At 36.7% G+C, this 14,918-nt stretch overlaps 1 protein-coding gene across 1 annotated transcript; it reads left to right on the plus strand.

Annotated features, from left to right (window-relative positions):
* Nucleotides 1-1,795: 1,795 nt before the first annotated feature.
* LOC115427919 (GRB2-related adaptor protein 2-like) lies at nucleotides 1,796-14,202 on the plus strand. The gene is made up of 7 exons (XM_030146659.1): nucleotides 1,796-1,882; nucleotides 2,798-2,884; nucleotides 6,207-6,298; nucleotides 7,279-7,401; nucleotides 10,616-10,778; nucleotides 11,480-11,578; nucleotides 13,968-14,202. The coding sequence occupies exons 2-7, from the start codon at nucleotides 2,807-2,809 to the stop codon at nucleotides 14,127-14,129; spliced, it is 717 nt and encodes a 238-aa protein (XP_030002519.1). The 5' UTR covers nucleotides 1,796-1,882; nucleotides 2,798-2,806; the 3' UTR covers nucleotides 14,130-14,202.
* The last annotated feature ends 716 nt before the right edge of the window (nucleotides 14,203-14,918 follow it).

Raw genomic sequence — 14,918 nt, forward strand, 5'->3', positions numbered from 1 at the left:
CCTGGTGTATACTGCTACATAGAGCCCACTTGGCACCAAACCGTATATCTCCATTTAAAGCGGGCTCTTCTCCGCAGTGTTTCAAATGTAGAATACATGAAGGCAGCCTCACACACCGTCTGTGGTCCTGCCCCAGCGTTCAGGGAGACTGGGAGTCTGTCCTACTGGAAATTAGAAAACTTCTCCAAACCCACTCTGATTTTGACCCTCTGTCTCTTCTCCTTGGCTTACCAAATAGGTGGATCAGTAACAAACGTAACAGGAAACTATATAATATTTTAACTTTTTGTGACCAAAAGAACATACCACTCCACTGGACTTCTGACAAACCCCTTCTGTTTCTGGAAGGAGGAAGCTGATACTGGAGCACATTCCGCTTGACTTTTTGACACGCCTGACACACTCTAGGATCGACATATTCAGTCCCATTTGGAAACCCTTCCTGGACTATACTGAGGGAAATGTGTCCTCAGTTCTGTCTCGAGCTTTCATCTGCTCTTAAATGAACTTTTTGTTGTATTGTGTAGATATGAATGTGAGGAGTATCTGTCTCCATGCTGACTGTGAATCTCTGTTTCAGTTTTGACTGTAGTGCTGAGCTGTTTTGTTTTGTTTTGTGTTGTTTTGAAAAAATGAAAAATGAATAAATATATTCTTTAAAAAAAAACCTGATGTATACAATTAGATCCATGCAATACACAGAAAATCCACCAGGGGGAGGAGTTCATTCACCAGAGGCCTTTAGTGACACTACAGGACTGACATTAATGAGGAAGAACTGGGAGCATTTAGAAAAAGAATTACCAATGTGTTCCACATGTTTGTGTTAGATTATGTTTTTGTTTGTTCAGAAATAATATTTGAGCATTGAGACCTGATGGATCAAATATGATACAGAACTGAAACTCATACATGGAAATTGATATTTGAAAAAAAAAATTGGGTTGTTCAGAAGGACCAGTAAAGGCTCCAGTTTCAAAGAACTAGAATTTCCTGTCAGTGATGTAATAGTTCAGGCTTTACAGGGTTAGAGGAAACATTTCATTTGTCATTTTTCGACAGTATAAGGGTTTTCTAGGTGGTTCCTTTATATATAACCCTTCGCTGATGCAGGAGTTTTAGCATAAAAAAATTCCTGATTATATACTTTAACCCATAAAGACCCAAACATCCACTGGAGACCCAAACCATCTACTGATGTAAACTGTTTAATACCTGCTGACCCACTAATCCTGTCAATACATGAGCCCAGTGAACATGTGACAGATAAACAGAACCACACTGCTGCCGTTTCACACTCACACTTTGTCATGTCTTTTATGGATTGGGATTGGCTCTGTCAACTCACCATATATTTTTTATTAGTAAGTTTTTAAAATTTTTAGGAATTACTAGAAATTTCAGCCGACCCCATTTGAATTCCAGGTGACCCCAGGTGGGGTCCTGACCCCAAGGTTGAAAACCACTGAGCTATGGCATTGTACTGACAAAAACAGTGCTTTTCTTCATTCCATGTTTTCTTTTCTGTCTGTTTTAGTCACATGACACACACAGGAGTTAGGACTGGACTGCAGAACCGTTGTTTTTGGTGACTTTTGACGGTCTAATAATTTTTTCTGCGTCTGTATAAATGACACAAACTTTCTGCACAGACTTGCTTTCACTTTACACTGAATTTGTTCTGAGTCATGTGGTGTGTGTATATTCAAATATGTGTGTGTGTGCATTCACCTGTGTCTATTTTGGTGGCAGCTGTGTGACAGTGGTCAGTGTGTCTGAGCTGCTGCTGGAAACTGCCTGCTTCCTCTGAACCTGCACCAGCAGTTTGTCTGTTTTCAGTGAAGACGCTGAAGAATCAGAGGCCGACAGGGACGACGCCACGGTGAGCACCACGCTTTTTATTTTCCTCCTTTCCAAGAGACAAAAACAGCACATGTTGTCACTGTGAACGATGGACTGTATCTGAACCATTAGCACTGACTCCATTCATCATCAGTTAAATCTACTGTTCTCATAAGAACAAAATGAAACAAACAACAAAAGGCAGGATGAACCGTTTCAGCATCTGAGAGGTTTTTGAAGGACAGGAGGGCAGGGAGCCAGATGAGTAAAGTCAAGTCAAGTCAAGTCAAGTAAAGTGAGTGAGTAAGTAAGTAAGTGAGTTTGTTTGTTTGTTTGTTTGTTGACAGTAGCAACACAGAGCAAGCAGGTGCAGAGAAAAAGACAGGTCGAAAAACCACAAACAAGTGAAAAATTAAATATAGACAAAAATGACAAATTTGGAGAAAATATGGAGGGGATGGAATGTCACACACCATTATTCTGAACAGGAATTAAATGAAGAGAATAAAGTGGAAAAGGATGAAATTTATTATCTATCTATCTATCTATCTATCTATCTATCTATCTATCTATCTATCTATCTATCTATCTATCTATCTATCTATCTATCTATCTATCTATCTATCTATCTATCTATCCATCCATCCATCCATCCATCCATCCATCCATCCATCCATCCATCCATCCATCCATCCATCCATCCATTCACCCTTCCTTTCTTCCTTCCTTCCTTCCTATCCATCCATCCATCCATCCATCCAGGACAGAGACAGTATGGTTGTTTTAAACCCTTTCATGTTTCATTTAAAGACAGTGTCCTGTTTTGGGATAAAAACTGCCACCATGATGAAGACTTTGGTGATTTCTAAGGCTACATTTTTACCAGTAAAGAATAAATAATTTCCATTTGTTTTCTCTGACATTAAAAACATTCCTTCTTCCTTCATGGTTTTAGTTTTGTGCCATGGAGGTGACGGCAAAGTACTGCTACGAGGCTGCAGCCGATGACGAACTCAGCTTCAGAGTGGGTGACTGCTTAAAGGTGCGACAACACACACTCGACATTTCACAGATACGTCACATGCACCTTTGGGTTTGTCAGAACAAACCCCTTTGTGTTTTCAGCCGCTCAGTCCTACACATGAAAATATTTGACCTGTGTGGATGTCGCTGCCGGGTTTTAATGCAAATTAGGGTCATCGCAGTAACTGGGAATTTATACAGGATGACTCACAACAATGTGTCTTTGTTCTTTCAGAGACAGTAACGGCTTTTACAGCCAAAGATATGAGATAAAACCTGCTTCATACTAAAACAGAAGCTGTGAAAAGGTTCATGTACATTCAACACTACGCAGCTACTCTGGACACTACACATTCATTAAAAACTTTGTCACATCTTCTCTTTTTTGGAGTTTTTTTTTTAACCCATAAAGACCCAAACACCCACCATTGACCAAAAGCATCTACTGATCGAACTGTTTAATACAGTGTTTTTCAACCTTGGGTCGGGACCCCACATGGGGTCGCCTGGAATTCAAACGGGGTCACCTGAAATTTCTAGTTATTTATAACAATTTTAACCCTGTAAAGCCTGAACCATTAAATCACTGACAGAAAATTCCAGTTCTTTGAAACTAGAGCCTTTATTGGTCCTTCTGAACAAACCCCCCAATTTTTTTTCAAATATCAATTTCCATGGATGATTTGAAATTTTGTATCATATTTAATACATCAGGTCTCACTGCTCAAATACTGTTTTTTTAACAAACGAAAACACATTTATAACACAATAATATAATAATAATTATGACATAATATAGCACAAACATATCTAACAAATTGGTAATTCCGTTTCAAAAGTGTCAGGGTTCATCCTCCTTCCTCATTAATGACAGTCTTGTGGTGTCATCAGGTTTTTCAAGACAAAAAATATCACATTGATCACATAGAGGGCCTTAAAACTCATGTATCAAATATGACACGTTTGGTATTAAAGGGTTATAAACTTACTAACAAAAAATATATGGTGAGTTGACAGAGACTATCATAATCCATAATAGACAAACTGAGTGTGAAACTGCAGCACTGTGCTTCTGTTTGTGTCACATGTTCACTGTGGTCAGTTTCAGATGCTGCAGCTCTTTCATCATTCATAGTTTCAGTTCTAGTTTGTTCAGTATTAATTGTCCTCCTTGTAAATCCCAGCTGGACTGACTGGACAGATCCTGACCTTTAACCTACACCTGGATTTACTGCCTCTGTCCACAATAATAGACATTATACAGACTAAATGTCCACAATAACAGACATTATATAGACTAAATGTCCACAAGAATAGACATTATATAGACTAAATGTCCACAAGAATAGACATTATATAGACTAAATGTCCACAATAAGAGACATTATATAGACTAAATGTCCACAATAATAGACATTATACAGACTAAATGTCCACAGTAATAGACATTATACAGACTAAATGTCCACAATAACAGACATTATATAGACTAAATGTCCACAGTAATAGACATTATACAGACTAAATGTCCACAATAACAGACATTATATAGACTAAATGTCCACAATAATAGACATTATATAGACTAAATGTCCACAATAATAGACATTATACAGACTAAATGTCCACAATAATAGACATTATACAGACTAAATGTCCACAAGAATAGACATTATACAGACTAAATGTCCACAATAATAGACATTATACAGACTAAATGTCCACAATAATAGACATTATACAGACTAAATGTCCACAAGAATAGACATTATATAGACTAAATGTCCACAATAATAGACATTATACAGACTAAATGTCCACAATAATAGACATTATACAGACTAAATGTCCACAATAATAGACATTATATAGACTAAATGTCCACAATAATAGACATTATATAGACTAAATGTCCACAATAATAGACATTATATAGACTAAATGTCCACAATAATAGACATTATATAGACTAAATGTCCACAATAATAGACATTATATAGACTAAATGTCCACAATAATAGACATTATATAGACTAAATGTCCTCTAACATTAACATGTATTTGCAACATAGTATAGCAAACTATTACATGATCAAAAATAAATTAATTTTTGCAAAAAAAAAAAAAGTCTGTTCTGAACGTCTAGGGTCACCAGAAATTAGTGATGTTAAAATGAAGTCATGAGTGAAAAAAGGTTGGAACCACTGGTTTAATATCTGGGTCACTATGTAATTGAGGGGCTTTCTGAGTTCCCTTTACAGAGTAGTATAGTTTACAGGTACAGTTGGTATTTTTGCTGTTTTCAGGCCTGAAATCAGCATAACCATAACACCACATAGCATTTGTACAGAAAGATTCTTCTAAATATCATATATACAGCTGAGTAAAATTGAAAGTTATTTATTAAGATACTGTTGTAACACTGTTGACATCAGAGTGTGATAAATACACACTTGAGTCACACACTACTTTATATCCTCCTGAGACCCAGTAAGTAAACATTTTCACCATTTTACATCAAATAATTGCCTTAATTGGAAACAGCATGATGCAACAGTTTTTACAGACACATTTTTACTTTGTTTTCATACAATGTCCTTTTCAGTGGATATTTTTTAATTATTTATTTTAACCCTTTCATGCATAGTGGTCACTACAGTGGACCGTTATTCTACAACTGTTCTCTTGTATGTCCATGGATTTTGTTTTAGTTTCATATCTGCAAACACATTGGACGCTTATGCATCATCCCATACACTGCAACTAATAACATGACTGTAACTGTGTTGTTCTTGATAAACCTGATCTAACATGTTTGAGTGTAAATCAGTTGCTTATTATTGTTATTAGACTGTAATTCACAGCAAAGTTTTTTTTGTTTTTTTTTTTTGCATATTATCTCCATGAAGTGAGTAATGACTCATATTAGAGTTTGTTAAAATGTGAGAAAACATCAGATTAACAGCAATAAAATGTTCTTATTTCATAGTTTTCACACAGTATATCAATAAATACTTGTTTTCTTTGCTTTCTTTTGTGTCCAGTTTAGTGGACATTTTTGCAACTCTGGAAAAAAAGCCTCAAGAGGAATAAAAACACCCAGGAAAAAAAATCTTGATGAAGGTTCTCATAATTCATGCATGAAAGGGTTAAAGTAAAGCTGTGAAACTCTTGTCCACTACAGAGGACAAAAATGCATTGCTGGGTCTCAGGAGGATATTAAAACTTTCAGACAGACTGTGGGTTTTTGTTGTACTGTGACTTTCCAAACGGCCTGCACAGTCCTACTAAAGGCCTGAGGGGGAGGGGTTGTGTCTAATGTCAGTGCGTCTCACCGTCAGATCCTGCAAACCAGTGGAAACTGGTACAAAGCTGAACTTAACGGAGTGGAGGGGTTCGTACCCAAAAACTTCATCAACATCGATTTCCCGAGGTAACGCTGTGACATGACAGTGATGTGCTTGTATGTGCCTGAAGATCGATTCTGTTCACTTACACCAGGGCTGTCAAACTCCTGTTGGTTCAGTTCCACATCCAGCCCAACAGGACCTGCAGTGGGCCGCACCATTCAAATAATAACAGAATAATACATAAATAATACCAATTCCAAAATGTGTATGTCTAATTTCTTTGTTTTAGAGTGAAAAAAGTAAATTTATATTATCAAAATTTCTACATCTACAAACTATCTTTAAAAACTATGGAAAAACATGAACAACCATGACCAAAATGAAATTTATTAAGAAAAAAAAAGTGCAATTTTATACATTTATGCCATTATTTGGCCTCAGCTTCTTATTTATACATGTTCATTACAGTGTACAGATCCCAGTGGATCTACAAATACACAAAACATTTAATAACAGACAGAATACTAGTACAATTACTCTGAATTCTCTTCAGACATTTCAGGTTGTTCATATTTGTTCAGGTTTTTACATTTTTTTGTCAAAGGCTAGTCTATAAATGTTAACATTTTTGTGTAATTTGACTTTTTTTTTTTACACTAAAACAAAGAGAAAAATATGTGTTTTTTGTCATTTATACTTTATTATGATAGTATTTTACTGGTCTGACCACTTTAGATGGAACTGAACTAAATTTATTTTGACATCCTTGATTGTTAATGTCTTCAGTGTAATTTTTGTATTTCACACATTCATCCTGCGGGCAGGATTGGACCCTTTGGTGGGCTGGTTTTGAACCCCGGGACACATGTTTGACACCCCTGACTTAAATGTTATTTGGTTTTTGTCTTAATTTGCTTCGTTTTGTGTTGGGTGTTTTTTGTTTTTTTTTGTTTGTTTTTTTGCATGTTCGAAACAAACAAATAAATAAATAAATAAAATAAAAAAATGTGTTGATATTTTGGAATGCGTACCTCCTGAACATCCTCCCTGTCCTTCATCACAGCTGGTACCAGGAGGACGCCAGTCGCAGCGACGCCAAGAAGCTGCTGATTTCACAGCCGACCGGGACCTTCATCATCCGCAGAAGCAGAGATGAAGACGCAGGCAGCTTCTCCATCTCCGTCAGGTGCATCCACTGTGTAGAAACGCAGAAAAACAAACAGGAAACCACTGACCTCTGTCATCTACTGGACTGTCCAACGGCGGCCTCTTTCTGTTTTTTTTTTTTACTTTCTATTTTCATATTTTAAATCACTTTCACAGTGCAGTAACAAAAAAAAGAAAAAAAACCAACACACACAATTAGGGCTGTGGTTCGGCAAGAATCTGGTGATACAATACAAATCACAACACTAGGATCACAACACCACCTATCACGATATATCACAATACTGTTCAAAAGGCAATTTTATGTTTGTTTCTTTTTTTTAAATGATTATTTCCTTGAAGAATTAAATTCCATCATAAATCTGCCCAAATCCTAAACACATTTGTATTTGATCCCAACAGGATCTAATGTTCTATCAGCAAATGTTCCAACTGTGTTCAAACTGAAATTCTGTTTTACACACATTCCAGTTTCAGATCCTGTTCAAATGTTCACATTCTATTAGTTCACAACTAACATCAGAACAGGATTGGAGTTCAATCCAAACAAAGGAACCAACATTATTGAATAAAACAGTGTTAAAGAATAATACATAAAACAGAAACAATAAAAAAACAAAACAAAATGAACCTCCACAATATCTGGATTTGAATAAACACCTACAAATATCCATACAGTACTTTTTAATATCGATACAGTATTGGGAAAAGAAATATTGCGATATATTGCAGAACCGATATTTTCTTACAGCCCTACACACACTACAGCTGGGGGGGGGTGCTGTTCCTTATGCACTGCTTTTCTGTACCAGATCTGACATCCACAGTTCCTGTCCTTGAATCTGCTCCATTTCTGCCATCTTCACTTCAACGTTTCCATCTTAATCCTCAGATGGAACGTTAATTTTTCCATGGTATATGTTTCCTCTATAATGTCCAGATCATTGTTGTGGTCGAAGGGTCACTTCTGAACCAGTTCCTTGTGACTCTCTTTCTGCAGACAAGAATTCACATTTTAAATAAGTAAGCGTCTTCTCTTTTAACGACGTCATCAGGTATTAGACCCAGGTAGACGGTCTGGGGGTCCACTGGACTTTTTCAGCCGTCTCTTTTTAAACCGTGTCTACTACAGTTTAATACAGTTTTATGCTTCTGTGGACTAGAACTGACTATAATTTGAATAGATCTTTATTGTCACTGTCACAGGAACAATGTCAGTTCATTTAGCAGCTCATTTCTGTTTCGCAGCAAAAACAATTAGTGCAAAAAAACTGTATATAAAATATCAAATTTGGTGCATGTAAGTATATTTTCTAAGCTATCCTTTAGAACAGTGGGTTCCAAACCTTTTTACCTAGACCCCCTTCTGCTTCTGTCCCAGACAAGCAAGCCCCCCCCACCCCCACCCCCGATAAACAAGGACCAAATGATTCTCCAGGAACACGTTGTAAAGTGACCACGTACAAATCCAACATGACAGGATTTGTTTGCTGAAAATGACTTTGTTTATAGACATGCATGTTCTAGGCTGTTTTTCTTTCTTAGATTTTCAGAAAAAAAATTACGTTAGTGTGTTATTAAAAACATTTTATTTGACTTGGAACATTTTTCTTATTTATACATCAGTAATTCACTAAAAACATTTAAATATTTAGTTGATGGTATTAAACTGTATATACTACAAAGCCAGTACAACACACGTTTGCAAGGTTCTCCCTCACATCTGAAGGCTTATGTCCTGCACATGAGCCATTCTGGGAACTAAAATAATTGTTGGTTATCAGCGGGTATCTTAAATAAGGTTTTTGCATGTTGTGTTTTTTTTTTTTTTTTTTTTTTTATCTACTGCAGCTTTTCCAAATTTTGGAATAGTACAGTCAAGGAAAAAATTCTTAGCCCACCCTTGTTTTCTTCAGTTTCTTGTTCATTTTAATGCCTGGTCCAACTACAGGTCCATCTGTTTGGACAAATATAATGAGAACAACACAAACAGCTGACAGTAGTTTAATTTCACAGCTGATATCTGTTCTAGATATACACAAAAGATAAATACAGAACTTGTTACAGGTGTAAAGAAAGGTTTTGCTGTAGGTCCTACACTGTGCAAACATGCGAACCAAGGAAGGAAAATGAAGACACAGATGATTCTACTGCATTTTAGTTCATGTTGCATCGTTCTTTCTAGTTTTTTGTTGTTGTTGTTTTTATGTTTGGAAAATCCAACATTTCAGTGCACGTTCAACTATTGTACATACAGTCGTGGAAAAAATTCTTAACCCACCCTTGTTTTCTTCAGTTTCTTGTTCATTTTAATGCCTGGTCCAACTAAAGGTCCATCTGTTTGGACAAATATAATGAGAACAACACAAACAGCTCATAGTAGTTGAATTTCACAGCTGATATCTGTCCATTGAACATGTTTTCTGGATAAAAACCCAAATCCCTTCAGTTCTTCCATCAGTATCTGTGTCACTGTTCTGACAAAAACAGTGCTTTTATTCAGTCCGTGTTTTCTTTTGTCTGTTTTAGTCACATGACACACACAGGAGTTAGGACTGGACCGTTGGTTTTGAGGACTTTGGATGGTCTAATCACTACCTCCGCCAAGGAGGTTCTGTTTTTGCCAGGGTTTGTTTGTTTGTCTGTCCGTTAGTGTGCAACATAACTCAAAAAGTTATGGACAGATTTGGATGAAATTTTCAGGGTTTGTTGGAAATGGGATAAGGAAGAAATGATTAACTTTTGGGGGTGATCGGGGGTGGGGGGGCCCACGGGGGGGCCCACGGGGGGGCCACTGATCAGCCTTGGTGGAGGTCTGCGCTCTCAGAGTGCTTCTAGTTTTTTCTGTGACTGTATAGCGGTACTAGTTCAGAGTGACAGATTTTTTTAATTAAAAAAAAAAAAATCTTGCATCTGAAAACCTGGGAGAACCTTGATTTGGCAGCCGTGAAAAATGTTGGACTTTTACTGAAGAAGCTGTCGGACAGTTTCACTACACAACTGATTTGTAGCTGCTCACATACTACTGACTGTCACTGGGTTTATCTGACAGCGTCTCACATGAACAGGAAAACCACCAGTGAACCCGTCTGCTCTTTTAGAATAAATGTGGATTTTTTTGCAATATTTGAGACTTTCACTGCTATGGAAAAAATATGTATTTTCTCTGCACTTTAGACATAAATGATCCACAGACACTGAAACTACTGTGTTCATTTTTCACTCCACTGTAGAAATGCAAAAGATGTGCAGCATCTGAAGGTGTTACGGGACACCAGGGGGCAGTATTACCTCTGGACAGAAAAGTTTCCATCTGTCAACCAGCTGGTGGAGTTTTATAAAAAGAACTCTGTCTCCAAACAGGATACCATATTCCTGCAAGAAACACAACAGCAGGTAGGAAATACTAAAGAAAAATACCAATATAATAAATGCACATGTTACTAGAGCATCTATTGAATCAGTGTAATAGTTTAGGCCCACGGCCCAAAACTGGCTCTACAAATGGTCCAACCCGGCCCAAAGAAGTGCAACAGTTACACTGAAAATATGAACAATCGCATACAATTCAATGTGATATCAAGTAAAATAATAATAACAATAATAATAATAATAATATATGATTGCATAAATAATGACAACTTGGTCATTGGTCTACTGTAAAAAAAAAAAAGTAAAATTACATTATGAAATTATTTACATTTACAAACCCTGTCACCATAAAATGTGACTAAACTGAACAAATGACAAAATTAAGTACAATTTTCACACATTTCTGCCTGTTACAAATGTTTTCTGTTTGTAGATCGACTGTGATCTGTAAATTGTGTTAATAATAAGCTTATATAATAATAAGCACTTATTTTTTTAATCGATATCTCAGGTTGTACATGGTTGTTCACATTTTCATAAAGTAACTGAACTTTCACACTAAAACAAACTGAAAAACGTGGATTATTATGAATAGGTTATTATGTTATTTCCCTGGTCTGACCCATTTGAGGTCAGATTGGGTTGAATGTGGACCCAGAACTAAACTGACTTTGACACCTCTGGTTTAGAGGTTAAACGATGGTTTTATTTGTTTGTTTCATCAGCAAAGACGAAGGCCAGATCGTTCACCATCCCTCCCTCCTCCGACCCCCCCCAATCCATCTGCGATAGACCCACGTCGACCTCCACCTCCACCACGACCGGTACGCAGCATCAGCAGCAGCATTAGCATCAGCATTAGCATCAGCATTAGCATCAGCATTAGCGTTAGTGCCAGCATCATTTTCAGCATTAGCATTAAGATTAGCATCTGCATTAGCATCAACATCAGCATCAGCATCAGCATTAGCATCAGTATTAGCATTAGCATCAGCATTAGCATCAGCATTAGCGTTAGTGCCAGCATCATTTTCAGCATTAGCATTAAGATTAGCATCTGCATTAGCATCAACATCAGCATCAGCATCAGTATTAGCATTAGCATCAGCATTAGCATCAGCATTAGCGTTAGTGCCAGCATCATTTTCAGCATTAGCATTAAGATTAGCATCTGCATTAGCATCAACATCAGCATCAGTATTAGCATTAGCATCAGCATTAGCATCAGCATTAGCGTTAGTGCCAGCATCATTTTCAGCATTAGCATTAAGATTAGCATCTGCATTAGCATCAGCATTAGCATCTGCATTAGCATCAGCATTAGCATCAGCATTAGCATCAGCCTCCATCTGTCTGCGTTCTTTCTCAGTCTTCATGTGCTTATTGTGTCCTCATTTACATGTTTGCTGTTTAACCCTAATTCTTAAATTGTAAAAAGTATTGAATCCAACAAAATATTTATAGTTGAAGTCAGCGATTCGCAAAATTTTTCACTTCAAGACACAAAAGACAAACGTGACATCTCCTCAGGATCCAAACTTACAGATATGTCATGAATAGCCTTACGTTGCATTTTTTACTGACTCTTCCATGTCTTTTTTAATTTTCATGTCATTTTAACCCTTACAGACCCAAACCTCCACCTTTAACCCAAACCATCTACTGATCTAAACTGTTTAACACCTGCTGATCCACTGATCCTATCAATACATGTCAATAACTGCTGTCAAATACAGTTCTTCATCTTTTCATGGTCATCAGATATGACCCATTTGGACGTTCAGAGGCTCCGTAGTTACCATGGAAACACCGTCATCTTCTACAACATTGATTCTCCAGTCAAACCCATGGAGTTGGATCAGTGACAGTGGATGGACACACTGGGTTTGTGTTCAGTTAAGGATTTCTTGTCTGAAAAAGTCCCTTTTTTCCTTCAGTTTTCTTCAGGAAAATACCTGATTTACACTGAAAAAATCAAAATGCAGAAGATAAAATTAGAATAAATGATTACAAAACACTTATGAAAGTTTAAATGGAGACAAAAATCATTTTTTGTAAATGCCACAAAAGGAGCACAGAGGTTTTAAGGGTTAAAACACAACAGGTCTAAAATAGTAATAAAAAATAAATACTAAAATAATAATAATTCTCTATTTTTAACTTTTCTGCTGTGATTTATCACCATTTATTGTAATATTATCCTTTTTTTCAGTGAAAATCATGTATTTTCCTATATTTAATTTACTGATCATATAGACGTTCATAAAAGCTCAGATTAAAGTTGAGGAACATATTAGAAACAGAGAAAGCTGAAGAAAAACATGACTTTTTCAGCACAGATGTAAATAGAACTTCTTTAACCCATAAAGACCCAACACTACTTTTGTGGCAGTCCTCAAATGGATTTTCCTCTATATTTAACATTTCTTAAGTGATTTATCACCATTTATTGTAATATTATCCTCTGTATTTTAAGTTTTTCCAATGTAAATCATGTATTTTTCTATATTTAATTCACTGATCATGTAAATGTTCATTAAAACTTAGTGTAAATTTAAAGGCTATTAGAATATAGAGAGTTTTAATTGCAAATCCATTCTTTTTGATTGATGAATAAACAAACAAATTTCTCTCCATATTAGAACAAATCAGAAAAAGATGAGGAAAAAGTGACTTTTTCAGCAAAAAATATCATGAACTGAACACAAACCCAGTGTGTCCATCCACTGTCACTGATCCAGCTCCATGGGTTTGACTGGGGAATCAATGTTGTAGAAGATGACGGTGTTTCCACGGTAACTATGGAGCCTGTGAACGTCCAAATGGGTCATATGTGATGACCATGAACAGATGAAGAACTGTACTTGACACCAGTTATTTCCATGTATTGATAGGATCAGTGGATCAGCAGGTGTTAAACAGTTCAGATCAGTAGATGGTTCTGGTCTCCATGGGTTAACAGACAGATATCTGCATTTACTGTGTTACTGTGCAGGTTTATGATCCTTTTCTGTCTTTCTTTTGGATAAATTTGACCTAAAACATGATCAGATTTTCATCCATGTCCAAACAGTCGGTGGTTTTGGTTAAAGGTGGATGTTTGGGTCTTTAAGGGTTAAACAAAAGTCTGGGTTTTTCCATGTTGGTTCCTTTTTTTATCTGACTGATTAAAAGCGGTCTGTGTCTTCATCCTTCTCCACGTCCACGCTGCAGGTCATCGCCATTTACAATTTCCAAGCCAAGGAAAAAGACGAACTGGAGTTCCACGCCGGAGACATCATCGCAGTGTTGGACAGCTCGGATCAGGTGTGGTGGAAAGGTCAGCTGAGAGGCAAAACCGGCCTGTTCCCCTGCAACTACACCAAACCCATGTAGCAGGCTCACAATGTCTGAACGTCCAAATATGGACATATCTGATGACCATGAAAAGATGAAGAACCGTACTTGACAGCAGTTATTGACATGTACTGACAGGATTAGTGGATCAGCAGGTGTTAAACAGTTCTATCAGTAGATGGTTTAGGTCACTGGTGGATGTTTACTACTTTGGTTTCACTTCCCAAATGATGATTTCTCTAGATTTAACTTTTCTTCAGTGATTTATCAGCGTTCATTGTAATATTATTATCTTTACTTTGCATTTTTCACTGAAAATCAGGTGTTTTCCTATATTTAATTCACTGATCATGTAGATTTTCATAAAAGCTCCGATTAAAGTTGAGGGTTATTATATTAGAAACAAAGAAAACTGAAGAAAATGTGACTTTTTCAGCAAAATACATCAATAACTTAATATAAAACAACTGTGTCCATCCACTGTCATTGATCCAACTCCATGGGTTTGACTGGAGAATCAATGTTGGAGAAGATGATGGTGTTTCCATGGTAACTACGGAGCCTGTGAACGTCCAAATGGGTCATATGTGATGACCATGAAAAGACGAAGAACTGTATTTGACACCAGTTATTGACATGTACTGATAGGATAAGTGGATCAGCAGGTGTTAAACAGTTCTATCAGTAGGTGGTGGTGGCTGTTTGGGTCTTTATGGGTTAAATTATAATGTAAACAACCGTGCAAACAAATGGAATTTCAGCAAAAAATCTGAATTGAGCATAAACACCTGCAGCGTGAACACAGTCGTACCTGAATGTAAAAGTGTA

This window comes from Sphaeramia orbicularis, chromosome 1, assembly GCF_902148855.1.
Source record: "Sphaeramia orbicularis chromosome 1, fSphaOr1.1, whole genome shotgun sequence".
NCBI classification, from domain to species: domain Eukaryota; kingdom Metazoa; phylum Chordata; class Actinopteri; order Kurtiformes; family Apogonidae; genus Sphaeramia; species Sphaeramia orbicularis.

Bases quoted from the DNA above. Each gene is read 5' to 3' on its own strand.
- LOC115427919 (XM_030146659.1), top strand. From the start codon at position 2,807: ATGGAGGTGACGGCAAAGTACTGCTACGAGGCTGCAGCCGATGACGAA. The intron at 7,402-10,615 runs GTGCATCCACTG...ACTCCACTGTAG, and splicing joins AGCTTCTCCATCTCCGTCAG to AAATGCAAAAGATGTGCAGC. The intron at 11,579-13,967 runs GTACGCAGCATC...TCCACGCTGCAG, and splicing joins CTCCACCTCCACCACGACCG to GTCATCGCCATTTACAATTT.